This window comes from Pristis pectinata, chromosome 13 (genome assembly GCF_009764475.1).
Source record: "Pristis pectinata isolate sPriPec2 chromosome 13, sPriPec2.1.pri, whole genome shotgun sequence".
Lineage (NCBI taxonomy): Eukaryota > Metazoa > Chordata > Chondrichthyes > Rhinopristiformes > Pristidae > Pristis > Pristis pectinata.
The window spans coordinates 33,752,291-33,774,371 of NC_067417.1; the positions used below are offsets into that span (position 1 = coordinate 33,752,291).

At 39.4% G+C, this 22,081-nt stretch overlaps 1 protein-coding gene across 2 annotated transcripts in view; it reads left to right on the forward strand.

Annotated features, from left to right (window-relative positions):
* Window positions 1–22,081, forward strand: part of rbl2 (retinoblastoma-like 2 (p130)) — a 116,717-nt gene that overhangs the window by 12,065 nt on the left and 82,571 nt on the right. For both annotated transcript variants that reach the window (XM_052028383.1, XM_052028385.1), the window contains one exon: window positions 444–508. In XM_052028383.1, the coding sequence (XP_051884343.1) occupies window positions 444–508 (65 nt within the window). The remainder of the gene's footprint in view (window positions 1–443; window positions 509–22,081) is intronic.

Genomic DNA, 22,081 nt, shown 5'->3' on the forward strand with positions numbered 1-22,081 from the left:
CTCTGTAACTTACTTTTGCTAAATGTTTGTAAAACTGATTTTTCTCAAGATTTGTGATAACCACTATTATATTGACCCAGTAATCATCAGATGCTCTGATTTTTTTTTTTGGTTGGACAGACCTAATTTAGAAAGTGTTACCATGTGAACTTTTTAATTGAACTACAGATCCTTGATCATATTTTCTTTAAACTTGATTCCTTTGCTGTTTTGTTATATTTGTCTTGGTAGTAAAAGGTTTCTTGATCTTCTGTATGCTTCACCTTAAATTTGAGGAAAAGTTATAAAATAATCACTCAGATAATTATTGAAGAAGCTTTAGCCAAAAACACAATTTGCTGCCATTTCACCAAAAGACATTGTTCATTCTCTGCAATTAATGAGTCATTTTAGCTTGTAGTATTGTGCAGGAAGTGGTAATCTTAAATGTTCTTCCTCAACAGACGGCAACCTTGTACAGTCTCTGAAGTGTTTAACTTTTGCTGGGTGCTGTTTGTTCAGGCCAAAGGTAAGTGGATAAAATATTATGAGGAACTAGGGGAGAATTTTTTTTTTCAGCCAGTGTTAAACTTTTAAGCAACAGTAGAGATGCACTTAACCAAACAAATCATTGTGTAAGTTAAGGCAGTTAAAGTGTTAATAAATCTGATCAATCTATTGTCCTTGTGATTCAGTGTGCAGCAGTGCACCACTACAATTTGAGTTCATTGCAATTTTTTGCCTCAAATGGAATGCCTTTTTTGTAAGCTGTTCACGTTTCTTAGTAGAACTTGTTTTTTTTATTACTGTAGAAATATTTCAATGGTGGTTATCAGTTAAATGAGGCCTTTAACCTGTAGAACTGAATTATACGGGTTCTTGTTTATGTTCCCTGAACTAATTAAATGACTGTTATCTTTATTGCAAAATATTTCATGCTTTTTAAGTAAGCAGACTGAAGTGTTTTTATATCATTATATAAATGTTCAATACAATTGTTAAAATGGTTATCTAAAGGCTACAAATTTTAAAAAAGTCATTTTAGGTAATTGTATATTCTGCATTAATAGCTATCTGAGACATTCAGCGTGTGTCAAGAATTGCAACTGGATCTTTATTGAAATTGAAAGCTATGATGTGATCCTTGGTCAGATGTATCTCTAAACTTTTGACGTTTCTCAATAGGCAGGTGGTACCCACTGAAATTCCTTCTGAAATTTTGGTGGCTACTTTGAATAATTATAAATCTTCCAGTTGATTTCTTCTTGCATTTATTTTTCAATTATAACGCACAGTTAAATCTTATTTTCATTCATAACCCATATGGATTAACTTAGCTAATGTGGATTGACAGTGCTGCTACTGGATTTTATTCTTAATTATTATTTATATTCTTACTTCTGGGCTCCATTGATGCCTGTGGAGTTTTTTTAAGATACATTGTGATAGCCAGATACATCGGCTATATTCCTTGGATTAGAAATTGTTTTGCTACATTTTAATGGTGTTATAACAATGTTATGGGTCACCTTAACACTGCTTTAAACATTACATCAACATTGTAATCTTTGCAAGGTTTCCAGAGCAGCATGGTTGGGGTTCCCTGGGTAAAGCAATGCTGTGTTAGTTCAGTAATGATACTATTGATCTACTGCAAGATCTTGCAGCTGCCAGCACTTTGCCCAGCAGCTGCAATCATGGTAGCCAGACTTCACAAGATGCACACATTACGGGTACTGCTGTTTTCTGGGTATTGGTGTATGTTGCTGCTTAAATAATACATGCTGCAGTTATGAAAGGGTGGTGGAAGAATGCTTCCAGGGAGGTCAGAAGTACCCGGACAGGCCAGTGAAGAACCAGTACCTGCAGGAAGCATGTTCCTTGTGCAAGCGAACTGCAAAGACAGGAGGTTGCCAGGGGTGTCTCTGTAAGCACCAATACTACATGACTGCAGTCTGTCAATGCCTACACTTTGGGGAAATGTGTACATTCAGGTCAAATCCCCATGTCTGCTCTCCGTGCTCTTATGGACTAAAGGAAACAAAGTCTTCTCTGCTTGAAACATGAGGGATCTTACTAATGTAGCCATGTGGTAAAGATAGACGGTAGCAATCTCAAATGTTCCTGAGACTATGCAGCTGTGACTGACCTTGGCCTCCATGGGCAGAGCAGTCCAGACAAGTGTGTGAGCCTTTACTGGAGGGCTCAGGAGGTTACAGATCTCATTGAAGATGAGGAACGTAGTAAAGTGTTGGCCCATATAAATAGTGTTGGTTATCGGGTAAACACTGTGAATGAAAATTTTTTTTCATTCTATTGAGTTTGAAACTCTCACTGGAAAAGAATTTTGGGCATTGCATGTAATTTTGGGTGATTTCTGCTGGGGAAAAAGTGCTGGCACAGACAAAAATCCTGCAGAAAAGTTGGGTCAAATTTTTTGATGGACTTTCAGACACCCACAAATGAATGCAAGTTGCTCTTTGCTGGGTTACTCTAATTTTCAATTGTTTGGTTAACTGTAGCTTTTTTCTTCCAAGTACCTCCATTGTTGCTGGTTATGAGGCAATGTTTCTGACCTTTCCACTTCATGACATTGCAGTAACAAACCAAATACCAATACAGTTTGTTGTTATGTAAAACTTTGAGTTGGCACAGTTTCAGTATTTGAATGTGCTCTGTTTTCGTCTTGGGGAAAACGTTTTTCCCTTCAGGTGAGACAGTATAGAACTGGTGGTGGAAGTGTGGGTTGGGGAACATTTTAGAAACAGTGACCATAATTCTGTTAGTTTCAAGGTCATTATCAAAAAGGATAAGGTTGGTCCTCAACTTGAGGTCCTAAATTGGGGAATGCCTGATTTCGGTAGTGTAAGAGAGGACATTGCAAAAGTAGATTGGGAGCAGGTGCTTGCAAGTAGATTGACACCTGACAAGTGGGAGTCCTTTAAAAGAGCTTGTAAGACTTTGGGGCCAGCATGTTCTGGAAAGTGTGAAATGCAAAGATGGCAAGATTAGCGAACCTTGGATGGCAAAGGATATTGAAGGTTTGATCAAGGAAAAAAGGAAATGTACATGACAGGTATAGGTAACTTGAATTGAGGGGTATTAAAAATCAAGAGGGCATAGGTTTAAGGTAAGAGGAAGGAATTTTAAGGGGGAATTTGAGGTGATTTTTTTTTTACACAGAGTAATTGATATCTAGAACTTGCTGCCAGAGCGGGTGGTGGAGTTGGATATAACTACTATGTTTAGGAGTCATTTAGAATGGCTCTTGAATAGGCAAGGCATAGAAAGATACAGACCTAATGCAGGCAAATGGGATTAGTGCAGATAGACAAAAAGGTAAAACATGGATGTGGTGAGCCAAAGGGCCTGTTTTTATCCTCTACGGTTCTATGACTATATGATCTGGTGTTTACATTTGAAGTGGTGCAGCCTGACTTTATTACATTAAAACTGCCAGAATAGGATATGGAGATTAATCTTCGTTCCACAAAAGAAAACAACCAAATAACTGAAGTATTTTTCTGTTGGGTTTCAGGTGGATTACTACAGTTAAACTCTTGTGACTCAATTTAGTATTCGGATAGTACTCATTTCCTTTTTATGTTTCCACTTTTGTTGATGCACTTTGATGTAAGACATTATTCCACTGAGCTGTGTCAGCTGCTTTGACAGTCAAATGATCTACTTGTTGAGCCAATTAATAAAATGTCTGGGTACATTGAACCACTGATATTTAACCTAATGGTTCCTGGATAAATAATGCAATTAATGTTTCATAGATTCCTGCCTCATACTGAACCAATATAAGCACACTCAGGGTTTTGTGCAAGCACAGTTTAAAAACCTACGTTGGGACTTAATTTGTTACTGCTGTGATTGTAGTGATTTTATAAATATGCAGACACTGAAGTGTGAGGGTCACAAACATCTTATTACCAGCAACAACAAAGCTACTTGAGAAGAGCTGCAAAGAACTAAAGCACTTCCCATTCTTAGTGGCAGACCCTGGAAATTAATTATTTTTAAATCATTCTAGTTCACTTGTTTTTTATCCTTTTCTGTTCTGTTTCCTCCTGAGTAATGTTACCTTTGGGGGGGGGGGGGAGAGGAGGAGAAATTGTTCCAGTTGGATGTTATTGTTATCTGCATTAGTCATTCTGAAGTTTTAGCTCAAAAAATGGCTGTAGGAAATTTGATAAATGTTTATAAAAGATAAATTATATTTTTCAGTTTGACACCAGTCATTGATGTCTTCGTGCAGAAAGATAGGAAGTGAGATTACGCATAGGATGAATTTCGAGTCACAGAGGACCACTCTAAGGACCAACAAGACTGAAATACTAGCCCTATTAACCCACCTGCCTTCTTTGGAGATTGGTCATGATAGATGAAATGAAAACCCAACCTGATCTGAACATGGCCAAACTGAGCCACAGCACTTGTAATTCCTTAGATGCATTCATTGACCTTCTGTTGCCATGGATTGGACAAACAAACTCGAGGAAAAGGCTGTTGCCTGTCTCAACCTCCAGCAGTTTGATAGCTCTGGGTGGGCTTTGCTGCAGGCAGTGACCTGGTGGGCACTCCCCCTTGGGTCACTTCCCTTGCCTGTCTGCTCAGCTCACGGCTGGTTCCCAGCATCAATGTATGGTGTCCCATCCTGGCTCGCCAGTGCTCTAAGCCCCCTACTCGTGATACTATGCACATATTGCCAACCAGCACGAAAGTTAAATGACAGTAATTTTTTTAAAAAATTGATTTCCAAATGGCTGACCCTATCTGACCCAAACCCAGTGACTGGTAATTTTTTTCATGGCCAACCTGACCTGAACCCAGCAGTTCAGTGGCAAGGTTTTGGTTCACAGTGTAGGTAAGTTCCAAGTGAAAAGGGAAAATTAACAAAATTGAGGGAGAAAGAGAACCTCCCAGTCTGACAGATATATTGCTTCAGGCAGTCTCTGCAGCCAGAGGTGGTAGTACAGTAGCTTCTAGAGTCTTTGCTTTTGCCTGCCTCTCCATCACAGTACATCTCTTTCCTTCTCGGCCACATGGCATCAGATTAACTTAGTGACCTTCAGTTTGTCACTGAAATGTAGAAAATCATTAACTGCCCCTTGTTCTCCATCAGTGAAATGTTACTGTTGTTCATTCATTGTGGACGGGGTTATTGGTGTCAAGGGGGGTTTTGCATCCAGTTCCATCTTGATTATCAATTCACAGGTCTGGTTAGTGTATAATATTTGGAACAGTGGATTCTGGTGTTAATCATCCCAGGTTATCGTGCACTCTCATAACCTACTGTAAATGTCAGTATTTCTGTTGGAAGTACCAACAGTGTGTTTCCTTTTTTGTCATGCTGCTTCAGAATCTCTTGTATCCTGATCATAAGACTGTACCTCATCCACAGTTTGGAAGTTGGAAATTAGAAGGATCCTTGTCAACACCACAGAATAGATTGAAGAATTATGGATAAAATCAAAGTTTGCCTCGTAATTCTCAAGCGTTTGCAAAAAAGTTGTTATGGTTGATCTGGCTGAATTCTAATAGTTTCCAGACCATGGAAAGGCTCTTGCTTGACAAAAAATTTACTTTGGGGGGTGGGGAAGAAACATGTTTGCTTGCATAATTATAATTTTGCTGAAATTCATTTTCTAAAGTGGATATTTTGAGCTTAAATTAGGGTGATAATCCAAATAACCATTTTGCATCCTATTTTCCCCCACCCATTCTCCAACATTCCAGTTTTAAGCATAACACCTGGTATTTAATTCTTCTGTTTGTAAAGGCATTAAACGTCAGGTGTTGTATATAAGGGGTAACTGAATCAATAATGTCCTGTTTTTTCATCACTGCCTATGATGAATTTTTTACTCTTATCTATATTAATTCTTTGTATTATTCTCATTTTCATGTGTCTATCTCTGATAGGAGAGAGCCCAAGTACTTGATGTTCAATGTACTCGATGCCTCAATATTCTATGGCATCATTGTCATTGAGTCTCTTGCCATTGACATCCACCAACAATAGGATATGGATCAGGAGTGTGATGGAATACTTTCCACTTACATGAACTGGTACAACTCCAATACCATTCAAGAAGCTTGAAACATTCATGATAAATTCAAAATAACCACTTTTATCACCACCATCACCACCACCCCACCCCCCCCAAACAAAAGTCTCCCTCACAGGTGCACGATGGTTAGTGTTCATCATGCACAAGACAAGCTGTAGTTACTGTGACAACATCTCCACACTCATGATCCCTACCATCAAGAAAGGTGTACACAATTGGTGCGAGGAAAACCACTACCACCCCTTCAAGTCACACATCTCTCACACCTTGGGGCTCCCAAGTCAACAACACTTGTAGGATTATCTTCATCAAAAGCACAGCAGCATTTGTGGCAGATGTCTTGCCAGCTCCTTCTTAAGAGCGATGAGGACTGGACAATAAATTCCGGTCTTGTCAGTGATGCCAAAATCATTAAGGAAAAACGAAAATCCCATTATAACGAGTGAGGGTGCATAATTAGTGTCATTATTTTGATCGGCAGCATATGTGGAATCAGGAATTTATAAAATTAAAATAGGAACTGGATTACATTTGTGTACTCTCTTGCAATTCTAACCCTCAAGTATTATAGCTCTGTTGAAAGATAAGTGTACTTGGTCTCTATAACTTTAGAATACTATTAGATTCTTTGCTCTCCATGATCTGCTTAATCCCACTGAGTAATTTTCTCCAACCATACATTCCTGTCCATAATCTTCATTCTTCTGGTTCTAGTTTACTGCTTACTATCCCTTCATTCTTCACTGAGTCATTGATCTTTAATTAATTTTGTCTTTGTTCCTTAAATTTTCTTTCTTAGCCTTTATGCCATGTTACCTTTCTGCCTGTCTTTAAATCTGCTGAAGAAACTTGCCTCTTTGGGATGTTATTCCTCCCTCATGCCAAATTGCTTTACATCCTGCTACTGCTCCTTAAATGACTTTAAAATGCAATTGGAATAGGTGAAATCATCTAACTGAAATTTTTCTTTCAGTTGTCCAGTTTAAAGTAGTTTGAGGACCATATACAGATTCCAGTATTAGAAGAAAATCTATTTCAGTGAAGGTAGTTCTAATCCTTTCTAATTAAATAGAGTGCGAAGACAATTAGATATAAAACTAGTATAATTTGTGAGGTTTTAACTTGGCCTCATCAGAAATTCTGCATCCAGTCATTTTGTTTTGTCTCTTCCAGGAGATTACATGAGTGCTGAGGATGGAGGTAGAAAAATGTGTCTTAGTTGGTACATATAGATTGCATATGTTATTGTGAGTTTGGCTTGATGGTGAAGTTTGTCATTCCATTTGTATGCATGTATGTAACATTTGGAATGGAGGCAACCATTCATATCTTTGATATGGAGCAAGCAAACTTTGAGAGAACCCTGCTGCCTTATGCACCCTATAATACAGCTAGCTGTTCCATTTCACTGCTTTGCTGATTTAAACAAATGCTATTGAAGCCCACAGTAAATCTTAATTACAGTTTTAAAAAGTTACCTTCGTAAATAGTGGTTCTGATTCTAGAGTCAGTGTTATTTATAATATTTTTTTTTAAAAATTAAGCCCTTTTATTAAAACAGTTTATTTAGCATTTCGGCAAGGAAATGTGCAGCTCAAGAACTGGTTCTTATTCCAGAATTATCAGTTTGTATTGAACTCTCTTGGAAAATTGTATGCCATCCCATCAACATGGCTATGGGGTTTAGAATGTCACACTCATATTGACTTTGGATGAGGAGCCAGCTTTTGGCTGAAATTGCAGTTGAAGACTTAATTGCACAATGACATTTCAGTACCATTTGCCAGGTACTTTGCTTCAGCCTTAGCAGACTCCAGCTGGGACTCTCGGAGCACAGGCAGTGTTTGGTCATGCTGGAACTTGGATGGACTATGCAGCGATGGCTAATTGTATTTGCAGAGATTTGTATCAACCTGTGCAGGCTTGCTCACTTCCTCCTCAGGGTTCAGCCAGTTGTAGGCTTCAGTGAAAGGCTTAGCTACTCTTTCAACTTTTTCTGCTTCACAGTTGAATCGCTAAAGCTTTTCCAGTCTCTGGCTTGTAAGAAAAGTTGGAACTATAAACCAAGTTCATTGCATTTAATATCCAACAGGGGTTGCAAACAACACTGACAGTACATGATTGCTGAGGTAAGGAAATTTATTTTCAGGCTTGCAGAAAATATCATACGATGTGTGCCTAACTATTAACAATGAAACTGGTGTGCAACACAACTTAAATATGGTCACCTTTACAATACTAGTGATAGAAATACTTTTGAAGGAATTTTCTGCATCTTAGGGGATACTAATGAAATTCTTGTGATTTGACTTGTATTATTTTTGAAAAAGCCAAAAGCCCGTTTAGATTTGAAAATTCAGAAGTAAAATCAAAGAGGGGTGTGCACTGGAAAAGCAATGAACTTTTGTATGTAATCTGCATGCTGGGGCTTGCAAAGCACAATCTCTGTGTGATAGGTTTGTATTTTTTGCAACTAATTACACAGTGAGGATTTCTAAATTGACTTTGAGTAGATCCTTTACCTCAGCTTTAACTGTGCTTCCATTTTCAATTAAATCTTGTTTGAGATGCAGCAGGCACTTTTTTTTAAGAAAATTTGCAGCACAGGGAAACCTAGTTTAAAAGCAAAGCCAACATGTTTTTTTGTGTATCTGAGAGAATAGATCAGGTAGTAACATCTTTTAAAATCATTTGCCAAGCACTGTTTTGGGGGTGGAAGAATGGAGGAACAATAGACTTCTAATCATAGAATTCCTGCTGATTTTAACAGGAAATTGAATAAACATGATAGCTGTTCATTTTCAATTTTTCTGAAAATTGCAGGACAGTTGCCAAATCTTCATAATAAGCATGTGTAAATTATAATAAAACTCAATGTTTGGCATTGCAGTACAGCTGTGAAAACATTCACCTTGCTACTCTGATAGCTTGAACTGCAGCAGCAGCTAGAATTAAATTATTTTCTCGTGTTAACTTGCTGAAAAGGAGAATAAACATGTATTTTAAATGTAAACATCAATTTCTAGAAATGAAAGATTGCTGCTGCAAAGTTGTTTTTTATGTAAACAATTGGTTTCTCATTCTCCAAGTTAAAAAGAGAATGGTTTTAACATTGGCCTCTTTTCTGACAATTCCCAAGTCCATCTCATTTATCTTCTATCATCCTATTTGTTGCATGATACAACAGAACTGGAGTTATGGACTACTCTTAGCAATCATTGTTGATCATTTAGTCTATTGACTGAAACTCGACACAAGGGAAGCAACAGGTGAAGAGATTTGGAACCTTTTGGGTAGGAAAGGTCCGATTATTTCATTGTAGCACAATGGACCCTTGGCAACTTGTTATTGTAGTAACACTAAGCTATGTCAGTCACAGGTTATCCCTGAGCATCTTTTTAAACCTACTGATTCAGCATCAAGATTCACTAAATAGTTTCATATAGTTCAGTAAAACAAAAATCCTTTTGCCAGATGTTAGAGAATTAAGAAAGAAGCCTGTTTAAGCTTATTATTGAAAACATATCTTCTCTGGTATGATCGAAAAAGTGATTATAGAAGTTCACCTTTTCCTTCCCCACCCAAATTTAATAACTTTTCTCCACCTGCCCCATTTATTTTTCCCTTTGGCTCTGTGTCAGCTGTGCTCAAGGGTTGGTGTGTTACTTGTTCAGAGGGCTTTTCAAATGTTACTTGGTGCCAGCTCTTAGTTGAAATATATAAACATCTGTGAAATTAATTATAATTAGACTGATTATCAATCTCTTTCTTTCCACAGTCTAAGATGTTCAATAAACTGGGAGGGAAGAAGAGTTTTGTGATTTGTGCTAATAGGGTCCAGGGATAATTTTCCTTCCCAGTGCTGTGGCTGAGTGAATTGACTGGATTCTAGTGTAAGCTTTGCACTTCCAATATATCTACGAACATAGTTTAAATAGCTGTCTGGAACTAGAGTTTAAATGTTCATAACTTCTCATGACTTGCAATACTTCTGGTAAGCTAACAAACTTAGGATGTGAAATTGCTCCACATCATTTTTGTTGTGGTATTAAACAATGTAATGTGGGCCACGCTAACATTGATATCTGCTTAGAGTGAGGATATCAGGTGTGAAGTTTGCAGAACCATGTCAGGTTACCCTGTACAACTCTGTGGTGAAACTGACAGTGTCGGTTTCAGTGCTGTTCCTTGTTGATATGTTAGATTTTTGCCATGGTCGGCATGTAGCCCAGCAGGTGTGGTCTTTATCATTATCTCTTAAAAGAGATGGTGACAAAGGAAAAGATAATTTATTTTACCAAAATAAAAATAACACCCTTCCAGCTGCTGGAGACTGTTGCCAATGAATGAATAGATGTTGCAATGATAGGAAAGGGTGAGAGATACCTCCAAGGGGTCACTTGGACCTGCACAGGCTGGTAAAGAACAGAGCCCCTGGGAGGCATGCACTTGTGCCAGGGAACCATGAGATCCTCCAGAGCTTCTGGCAGGAAGTTTCCAGGGAGGTGCTGTGGGATATGAATGCAATCTCCAAATGCATGAATTTTGAGGAAGCCTGTGAGGTGCATAAATGCCCATGCCCACCCTTCCTACACCCAAGTGCAGGGGAAATGTAGATGAAATCTTTTCTCCTTGAATGTGAAGCTTGGGTGACCTTAATGTAGCAGCGAGCAGCAAACTGTGGCATGGTTCAGTAACAGCAGCCTGAGATGATCCTGAGCTTGGAAGATAAGAGTAACTGTGATCCTAACCTCAATCGACAAAGCAGTCAAGATGCCTGTGAAGCTGCACTGGAGGTCAAGGTCACAGATTTCACTGAGTACAAAGAACTCAATTTGAGTATTGGTGCTTAAGTAGAATGATTTAAAGTTGAACAAAGACAGTAAAATCTGATTTGTTCTGAATAAATAAGATGTCTCATTTTTCAGACTAGTGAGGCTAAAATTCTCACTGCATATGAATTTTGTGTGTTATACTGCTGTTGGTGACATTTGGGGGAGTTGCGCTGGAAAATGTTTGCTGGGGAGATGGAAAATCCCCAATCGATGCTAAGATATCTGGAAATGGTTGCAAAACTGCTTTACTCTGGGTTAAGCTAATTTTCAAAAGCACAACACTGATTTTGTTTTTCCTCTCCTGGATTTGTGCAAACTAATTTCTAGGTCTTTATCCTTGTCCAGTGAGTAAATCATTTATTTTGAAAGTAATAGAGCTATTTTGTATAGTTAATGAACTGTTTCAGACTGCCATGTTATTGACTATAAAGTGAATTATTCCACACTTGGTCGGGTTTTGAACAGCTAACTGAATTCCACTAAAAATATTATAATATAGTCAGTAATGACCTTCAAGGCCAAATCAAACACATTGCTAAAAATTTGGTGATATATTTAAACACTAAAGCTCTTCATTTATTGCAGCTTGATGGAGCTTGTAGAGACGTATTGTAACTTGTCCTCAGGTAAAGGTTGTATTTAACCTTGCGTGATTCACTTACTTCAATTTAAATCTGGACACTCAAAATCACTGCTGAGTCTAATATTGGCTTTGTTGGCGAACAGGATTGTCCAGAAACTGACTTTGGAAGAGAACCCATGAGTTACTACTGCAAGTGGATAATTAGTGGCCCATAAACTGCGACAATATTCAGTCGCAAATTTTAAGATGGAAAAAGAGGTATTCCTAAGGTTCTTCATCTTTCACTGAAAAATGTCATGTTGTATCAACATAATCAGGCCAGAACTTTCTGGAAACCTTCAACATCATTATGACATTTCTGGTAAACGCTATTATTACTGTGCAAAAATTGCATGGAATTTCTCCATAAAGGCCATCACCACAAAAGTATGAACAGGCATATCATTGTCTTGCCCCATTCACTCCAATCCTTTAATATCAATCACAAGATCTGATTTGCTGAATTAATGTTATGATTGCTGTTATCAGTCAGACCATTTTAGAACAGTGTGATGGGCTTTTCATGTTTGCAGCAATCTGTGTTGGTATTTTGAGACTGAGCAGTTTTAACTTTGCTTAGTGTCATTGGGACAGAGTAGAAACCAATGGAAATAGTACATATCCAGTTGGAGCAGGTTGCCATAAATAACAATTTGATTGTGGCTTTAACTATTAATCTTATGAGTTACAAATATCGTTGCTGGTGATCACAATTTGCTTATTTACACCTAATTAAAATTCAGGCAAGAAACCAGAAATAGTGCAGGGATTGCAGAAGTTTGAATAATTGAAGACTAAAGCCTCTGAATTTTATGCTATTTGTACAGCCTCAATGCAAAGGGTGTGTTTCTCTTGATTTAATGGATGAACCAGATTAATTTGAACCCATCAGTTTAACTTTCAGATACTGATTTTAAACTCGAGCTTGTGTAGTAACATATCATAATGGATTTCTTTGGCTGCAGGCCGTGCCCCTGTTTATCTGGCACTGTTTTCTGAGATGCATTTAAACAACTATTTTCAGCAAATTTGGAATAAGTGCACTCTTGGAGGAGTGCCACAATTTATGTTATGGTATGCTCCACCTGCAATGCCATTACAGAAAGTTCCAAGAAAGTGATTTGTTAATGCAATTGTATTGGGCTAAAACAGGGAAGAAATCTGCCAAGTAAGTTTCAAAACTATGCATTTTTAATGTACCTACTTCCTTGGAAGCACTCCCATCACTGAGTTCCTTTATAATAAAGTAAACTGTTAAAAACAATCATTGACATATCTTTTTAACAGCACAAGGCATTGTAACAGTAAACGATGCAGGTGCAAATGGATTTCTGTACCAAAGGGATGTCTAGCTGTTAAAATGAGTGTGGACGCAGTACAGTGAGATTCAGTGATGCACAAGGGCCTTTGCACTTTCCCCTAGTGATGGTTATGGGAAGGAAATCTGATAAGTTTGGGGCCGTGTATGGGGAAGTCATGGAGGAGAGAAGCCTGGGAATAGGAAGGGAAGTTTGTGGACCTGATCACCAAGTGGAAGGGTTCGGTGGGGAAAAAGGTCAAGTACAGGATTGCAGTTGTCTCTGGGTACAGTGGTTAGCATGCCATGACTATACGTTGGACCTTAGTGGGGGAAGATGAGATGAGGACTGCAATAGTCAGTTAAAGGTGCCAGGTAATAATCAGGGAAGTTCAACAGCTGGTGGCATGAGGGTCAGGTCAGGAGATTGGTCAGGACTAGTGAATGTGGGGGGAGGAGTCAGGCAAGAGTCATGAACTTGAGGAATGGGTATGAGGGAGAGTTGGTTCAGTAAATTACTTGAATAGGACCTATCTGAGTTGGGTTCTCGGTGTTGACTTAATACTGTCTCAGGGAGGTTCTCTTTTTGGCATTCAGATGCAGGCTTTAACTAATTTATTGGAAGCTGCTTCTGCATGGGTGTCCTACAGATGCACTTACTGTTCAAGTGCCATCGAAAGGTGTCCAGACACATTGCAAATTGTTAAATACCTCTTTACCATTCTGGAATCTGTTTCTTTTGTGTGTCACACACAAAGGACCCTGCATGAAGTCCTTGATTTTCACTAATGTTTTAGTTTTCATTGTCATCAGATGACTGCTCCAGCATATTGTGCAAAATGTCCTGGCTTAGAGGGATATGGGCCAAACGCGGGCAATTGGGACAAGCTTGGTGGGCACCATGATCAGCATGGACGAGTTGGTTTGAACGGCCTGTTTAAATGCCGCTTTTAGAGTCATAAACTTGAATCACATTTGCATTCTCTTGCCTATTTCACATGGATAAACTTTAATTCCACTTCCCATTCCCACACCGATCTGCCCACAGCCTCTTCTGCTGCCAAATTGAGGCTAAACATGAATTAGAGAAATAACACCTCTTATTTGGTCTTGGTGGTCTCCAACCTGACGGCATCAATGTCAATTTCTCTAACTTCCAGTAACCACTCCCAGCGTTTTTATTTCCCTCCCTGCCCATTACCCACACCTTCCTCGCTCTGGTTCCCCACCTCCTTCCCTTTATTCCATGGTCTTCTATCTTCTCCCATTATATTCCATCTTGTCCAGCCCTTTGTCTCTTCCACATATCACCTCCCAGCTTCTTGCATTATTCCCACCCCCCCCTCACTTACCTACCTTTTCCCCCTCACCTGGATTTGCCTATCACCTGCCAGCTCATACTCCTTCCCCTTCTTCCGCCACCACCCCCCCCCCCCACCCTTTTATTCTGGCTTCTGCCCCTCTTTCTTTCCAGTCAAGATGAATGGTCTCTGACTGAAACGTCAACTGTTCATTTCCCTCCACAGATGCTGCCTGACCTGCTGAGTTCCTCTAGCATTTTGTGTGTTGCTTCACATAGTTGAAATGTTTGTCCTTTTTTAATGTTTTTAATTGCTTCCATGTTTTAAGCATTATGCAGTGCCCACACTAATGCTTTTGGAAGATGCCATTGCATAGATATGGATTTAGAGGGCTGGACCTTGTTGAAGCTGTGCATTTCATGGCATGTCCTGTCAGCTGTAGTCTGCACTGCTGTCCTCCCACTTTGTGCTGTGAAGAATAGAAATGTGAGCTGGTGCACTATGGTAAGAGCAATGGGGTATCTGGGACATTCATGTATCTCCTCAACTGGTGAGGTTTAAAGATTGAGATTAAAACTAAAGGAGTGACTGGAGAGAAAAAAAAGGTAAATTAAAGCCGTTTTGTGCGGAAAAAAAACAAAGTTTGGATTAAGAAGGGGGAGAAGGGAATGGAGTGCTTGAAGAAAGCAGGGTGGAAGGAGATTTAATCAAGATAACTTGGAGTTCTAGGCTTGTAACAGCTATTAGTTACTAAATTATCCCGTGAGTTTGCAGTTGAAGTTGAGAAAGAAGGGAATGCTCAGAATCACAGATGGATTTTGTGAAATTAAGAGCAGGGTGGAAATTGGACGCAAAGGTGATGAAACTGAACAAGGGCAGGAAGTAGTGCCGATAAAGTTATCAATATACCATAAAAGACTCAAGTGAGGGGGCCAGAGTAGGACTGAAACAAAGGCTGTTCCACAAGTGACCAGCATAACTTGGACCCATGCAAGTTCCGATAGCTACATCTTCGATTTGGAAGAAGTGAGTAGTTGAAGGAAAAGTTGTTCAATTTAAGAATCTACTTGGGTCCTATATCTCTCATTAGTCTGTTTTCTCTCTTCCAATTTTTTTCAGACAGGTCAGCTTTGAGTTAATAAGCCTTCATCAACTTCTCTCAGCAAACATCATCACTCCTTATGCCATTGAGTTTCTCTTTGTCTGCACCCTATTGCAAACAGATCCTTTGTTCTCTCTGTCCCTTCCCCCTTCTCTGCAACTTAAAACCTGTTTGATTTCTACCTATTCATTATTCTGATGAAAGGTTAATTGTGTATCTCTCCACACGTGCTGTCTGACCTGAGTGTTTCCAGCATTTTGCTTTTATTACTGCCAATTAACAGTCTAACTATGGAAAAAAATCTTCAGAAAGATAATTGAAGATGCATAAAGTTCTAGATAGTAATGAGATTTAAAGGTGAGATGCCATTTGTTGGAAGTGAATACTAAGTGGCATACATTGATCAGCAAGTTCTGGAGGTTTGGAGTTCACAGTATTCCTTTCAATCCCAGTATTTCAGCAAATTTTTACCCATTCCCACAAACATACACCACAAAATGTTGCTTGTTTTGGCAACATCATTTTGAGAATGACACAAAATGATTTATTTTTCAGCTGAACCTCTAAATATAACCTGGAATACAAAATGATAAAAGATGATGGTGTAATTTGTTGGTGATCAAATTTGGGATGGTGACAAAGCCAACTTTCTCTGCAATCTCGTCTGTGTATTGCTTTAAATTAACTGGTTCCAGTAAGTGCCAAGGAGTGCAGTAAAATGAACACAGTATTTGCATTACAAGAAGAAAACATGGAATTGCTTTCAGTTTTTGTATATATGATTAGTATTGGAGGGTAATTAATTATACCACTCAAATTGCCTTTATTGGCACCTACATTCTTCATGAATTAAGGGAGAGAAGCCCAAATATTTTGCTTGCAGCCATGTCTGTTCTCTATTTTAATGTCACATCAACAATTCACCTTAATTTGTATCAGAGAGTCAGGTGACAGTAGCAATTGAAGGTGAATGCTTTCCTTTGGGTAAAATTTTGAGAATAATTGTCAATTGGAATTGGTGTATGTATCTTAGAGGATTCTTCGCCTATGCCCTAGAGAGGAAATGTCAATAGTGTTTAACAGGGCTATAGTATGCTGTATGAATAGTTTACGGTTTCTATACTGCCACACTTCTGTCGCTTAGCACGGCAACAACACATACTCAACAAGTCTGGACTTGTCTGCATGATGCACCCTGTGATTTGGAGCTTGGTGGTTGTAACTTCCTTTTTACTCAAATAGGCACCAGAGCATTGTATGGGTAACTTCAAGGGTCATGTAAGTATGTTGATTTATTTTTCTATGTGTTCATTGGATATTATTGTGATAGCCACCTGATTTTCTTTTTGCTGCTTGAAGATAAATAGCTGTAAATACATGTTGTTAGGTCATAAACTCAATCTAAGGACCATTAGTAATGTAAGGAGGAGTAGGTTTTCACCTTCGTACCAAGAGAATATTCAATTCCAAAACACAACAAAGAGGAAATGGTATCATATTTCCTCAACCCTGTGTTTACATTATGTACTGCATCTCAAGGACAGCCTCTATCTCGCTGTTATAAGACCATTTAACAGTTCCCTAGTACAATAAGATGGACTCTTGACATCACAATTTACCTCGTCATGACCTTGCACCTTATTGTCTACCTGCACTGTACTTTCTCTTAAACTGTAACACTTTATTCTGCACTCTGCTATTGTTCTACCTTGTGCTACCTCATTGCACTATTGTAACGAATTAATCTGTGTGAATGGCATGCAAGACAAGTTTTTCACTGTACCTCAAATAAACCAAATTACCAATCTGCAACAGGCGTATATCCAGGGCAAAGGTGATAATGGACAAAAGGGGCACTCCTGTCATTTTGTTTTAATTTCATCAGTGTCTAAATGTAGGAATGACCCAACAAATCTGGTAGGACTTGGACCAGGCTCCTCTCTATACTAGAAAGTCCGAGTAGTTCCATAAAGCATGCGGACAAATGAACCTTATCCCCTCAAGGCAAGCATCAGTTCTTTGAGCTCAGTTTTCCTTGCATGTTAGTGACTCCTGGTCTAGTATCCTGCGTATGCTGGGCACCCAGAGTGGGGGGGGCTTGGGTATGAAAAACAATCCTCTGAGGTTTGCAGAGGTCACAGTGGAATGATGTGTGGTCACGTCTTAAAACAAACTATTGTAGAAATGGGCAAGTGATATTTCAAAGGATTTGAATAATTAGTTTTGTTTGTAAATTGAATGACACAGTTCAATGGATTTTTTAGCAAATTAGACAGCTATCTACAATAAATGAGATGTGCTGATTTAAGAACGGAGCAATATATTAAAGTGGAAGGGTGTGTCTTTTAAGCCACACCATCTATTTGCTATTGAGTAAATATCTTGGTTATTTGTATTTTGGAGAGTTCGCTAGTTTTTCTATCCTTTAAACTGCAACAGACAACATTTTACTTAATGTACATCAGAAGTGCAAAGGAAGAAATGTGTTAGACTGACCAGTTTTATATCGGCACTAATCAATTTATCAGAGTCGTACAGGACAGAAATAGGCCCTGTGACCCACCATGTCCATGCTGACCATCAAGTACCTATCCATGCTTGTCCCATTTGGTTTGTCGCTTTCTGTACCTTGTCAGTTCAAGTGCTCATGTTGTGAGACTGCCGTCCTCCACCACCCACTCAGTGTGTTCCAGATTCCAACCACCCTCTGGGTGGAATAAGTTGTTCAGATCCCCTTTAAACCTTTTACCTTAAATCTATGCCCACTAGTTTTAGATTTCTCTGCTACGGGGAAAGTTTTCTGCTATCTATTCTTTCTATGGCCTTCATAATTTTGTATATCTTAATAGTTTCCCCCCTCGTCCTCCTCTTCGAGGAAAACAAACTCATCCTATCAGTCTCTCCTCATTACTAAAATGCTCCTTCCCTTACAATAACATGATGAATCTCTTCTGCACCCTTTTCTAGTACCATCAGGTTCTTCGTTTAGGGTGGTGCTGTGACCTAACCAGTGGTTTATGAAATTGTACCATAATCTCCCTGATCTTGTATTATCTGCCCCAACTAATGAAGGCAAATATCCTGTATGCTGCCTTCAGTACATTATCCACCTGTGCTGCTATTGTTAGATAAGATATCTTAGTCACATGTACATCGAAATACACAGTGAAATACATCTTTTGTGTAGTGTTCTGAGGGCAGCCCGCAAGTGTCGCCACGCTTCCAGCGCCAACAAAGCATTGCCCACAACTTCCTAACCCGTAAGTCTTTGGAATGTGGGAGGAAACCGGAGCACCCGGAGGAAACCCACGCAGACACGGGGAGAATGTACAAACTCCTTACAGACAGTAGCCAGAATTGAACCCGGGTCGCTGGTGCTGTAAAACGTTACGCTAACTGCTACACTAATGGACTTGTACTCCAAGATCTCTCTGGTCCTCAATCCACCACAGGATCCTGCCATTCATTGGGTATGCCCTACTCTTGTTCATCCTCCCAAAGTGCATCATCTTGTGCTTCTCAGGATTAAATTCTATCTGCCAATGCTTGGCTTATTTTATTTACTGATCATGATCATCCTGTAGCCTAAGACCATAAAGTGTTTGTGTCATTTGCAAACTTGCTAATCATACCTCCTCCACTTGTATTCAAACCATTAATGTATGTAACAAACAACAATGGTCCCATCATCAGTCCCTGTGGTACACTACTGGTCATAGCCTTCCAGTCACAAAAAACAGCTTCTGCCTTCTATTATCAAGCCAATTCTGGATCCAATTTTCCAACCTGCCCTGGATCCCATTGGCTCAAACCTTTTGGGATGGGCTCAGTGGGACCAAGTCAAGACTTTATTTCAGCCCATGTACACTATATCTATTGCATTGCCTTAATATGTGTAATCCTTTTGGGGGAAAAAAAAATCAGTTGGTTGGATCACCTCCTAACAGCACCATGCTAACTGTCTTTGATTAATCACTGTTTTTCTAAGTGTACTTTAATTCCGTCCTTCAGAATTTTTTTTCCAATAACATCCTCATCTCTGACATTCGACTCATAGGCCTATAATTACCTGGCTTATCTCTGCTGCCCTTGAATAGATGTACCAAATTTGCTACCCTCCAGTCATCTGAGACCTCACCTGTGCCTAGTGAAGACTTAAAAATCTCTGTCAGGACTCCAGCAATCATGTCCTTTGCCTCTCATAGAAGCCCGGTGTATATCTCATCAGACCCTGGGGATTTATCTTCCTTTAAGCTTGTCAAGACATCTAATACCACTTAATGTTATTTAAATAATACCATGATCCAGGATTTCAGTGTCTCCTTCCTTGATTTCTCAAACTATAATGTTCTCCTTTGTGAATTTAGGTGAAAAGTATTCATTTAAGATCATGTTGTTGCTCCTGGCAGTTTGAAAGTTTTATGGGACTGAGGGTGTTATTTGAAGTTACTTTTTGGCAGAACTGAATAATTGCATTGGGGTCAGCCTACAGTCTAGGATGCTGCAAAGGAAGTCTTGTCTGGCAGTCATGGGATGGTGTCTCCTGGTTTTTGTTATTTAAAGGATCCAGGCATGAGGGAACAGAAATGGGTTCAAAATAGAGGAAAGATGTTTCCAGATTCCACTATCTGGAGATGCAGAGAGTGGTGAAGAGGCTCAGCAAGAAGGTTTGATCTGTCTTAACTCCTTTGGAATGCTAGGTTGCTCTCACCAGTAACTCTTCCTGTACAAAAACATACAAGCCTCTTGAACCATTGGTCATGCCTCATAGTTTTACCATGTTGTGAAAGAACTTGTGTTTGTAGTCTTGTGATCTGCGGTAAACATAAGTACATCACTGGTCAGACATTTGTTGTTCATGGTGCAGCTTAAAGTTTTAAACTCCAAACATGTTTTACTGACTTCTGAAGAACAGTGATCTTTAACTGAAGTTGTGCCAATTCAACAATGATTGGCATAGGCAGTAACCAATCAGAAGCACCCAAATCTATCTGCCAGCTACCTATAAATCATCTGGATTAAGATATCATAGATTGCACCACTCCAGAAATGTATTCAGGTGCTTTTGTGCTTTGAATCGTATTGCCTTTGCATCTGTTTGCAGAGGGTCTGTCATAGAGAAACAGCACCCAAACAGGTCCTTTGGCCCACCAAGCCTGTGCTTGCCATCAGCCAGCCATTTTGCACTAATCTTGTATTAATCCCTCTTTCTTCTATTATTCTCCCCACATTCTTATTAACTACCCCCTCCCCCCCATTCACTCAAAATTTAGGTGCCAAATTAACTGCCTAACCTGGATGTCTTTGGGATGTAGAAGGAAACTGAAGAACCCGGAGGAAACCCACATGATCACAGGGAGCACACGCAGGCTGGACCCAAAATCGGGATTGAACTCTGGTGCTGTGAGGCAGTGGCACTGCTAGTTGTGTTGTTCTTGTTTTTCCACCCACTATTGCTAAGGGGTTCTCGGTAACAGTTAAAGTAAGAAGCTAAGTTAAGAAGAATGTATTTCACCCATAAGAAACTAGTGTCAGGTTCTACAAATAGATGAGCAGCCACAGCATCTTCCAAGACAGCTCTGTCATCTGGAAACTCCACTACAAAGCCTATTCTCACTTAGCAGCTTCCCTTGTGATTCATGGAGCACAATCTCATTGACACCAACTAGTTCTCCCCAGGTGAACTTCTCTGAACTAGAGTTGGAGAGAAGCTGAGCAAGTGATGCAAAGGTGACATCTAGAAATTTTGCCAAAAGGACATGTACTTGCCTCTTGTTCATATCTCGGGACCCTCTTTATTTTCCTCCTTCACCTTGATCATATTCAGATTTCTTTTCAGATTTGTTTCCATTCATTTCTCCCCTCATCCTACCCAATACACCACTTTAATGTACCAGCAAGAAAAGAGCAAGATCTGAGTGTTATCACTATTGCCTATTTAAAATTTAAGGCTTTTGCAGAGAGAGGCAGCTTCTGGCTGACTGGAGTTTCTTCCAAATGCTAGGCAATGATTTAGTTCTGCAGTCATTACATTCTGATGCCACTGATCTCACCACATTGAAAGACTAAGCAGGGTTCCTGCCCTTGACTATTCCTCTGGTTTACTTCCTTTCATGGGAATGACATCAGCTGCTGTAACTAGATTGAGTGAATGAGTTTTTATTTTGTAGTATTTGAGCAAGTTGATCTGATGTCCTTTTGTACCCCATTAAAATGGAAGCAGAATTTTGTGCTTGGCACATTTAGCAAACATTGTAAGATGCAAAGTTAAATCACTTTACCCTGGTACTTTGTCAAATGCCCTAACCTCTGTCACCATCTGGTTATTCAAAGACTGCACCTGAAATGTCCAATAACAGTGAGGTACTCGCATGCTACATCAGGGTCTGATCAGCCTGTTGGTAGACTAGCAAGCTGACTCAACATTCTTTAGCTGGTCTGATCAGCAAAAACCTGAAGACCAGGCTTGCTAAGCATTGTAAAAATAAATGGCACAAGGAAATTTCAGGATTCAAATTACTTTTCAAAAGATTTGAGCACAGAACTGTCTTTTACAGTTACTTGTGGATGTTGTATTTCCACTTGCAGTACTTGAGTACTCCGCTTATAGGAGTGAGTTAATTCTTCTTTCAGTCTAGTTTTTAAGTTAATTTGCAACTAAATTTTCTACTCTCTGACACTCTTCTGGGGGGGGGGGGGGAAGGTGGGGGCGGTGATGGTTTGCAGTCCTGAACTAATTATTCCTGCTTCCCTATCTAATCGTGCTTTTGTGTCTCCAGGTTTTAGTGGAGTGGAATTTTTTTTTATGCACAAGCAGGTGGTAGGTGATCCAACATCAAAAATGCAAAGTTCCAGCCTTGGTGCC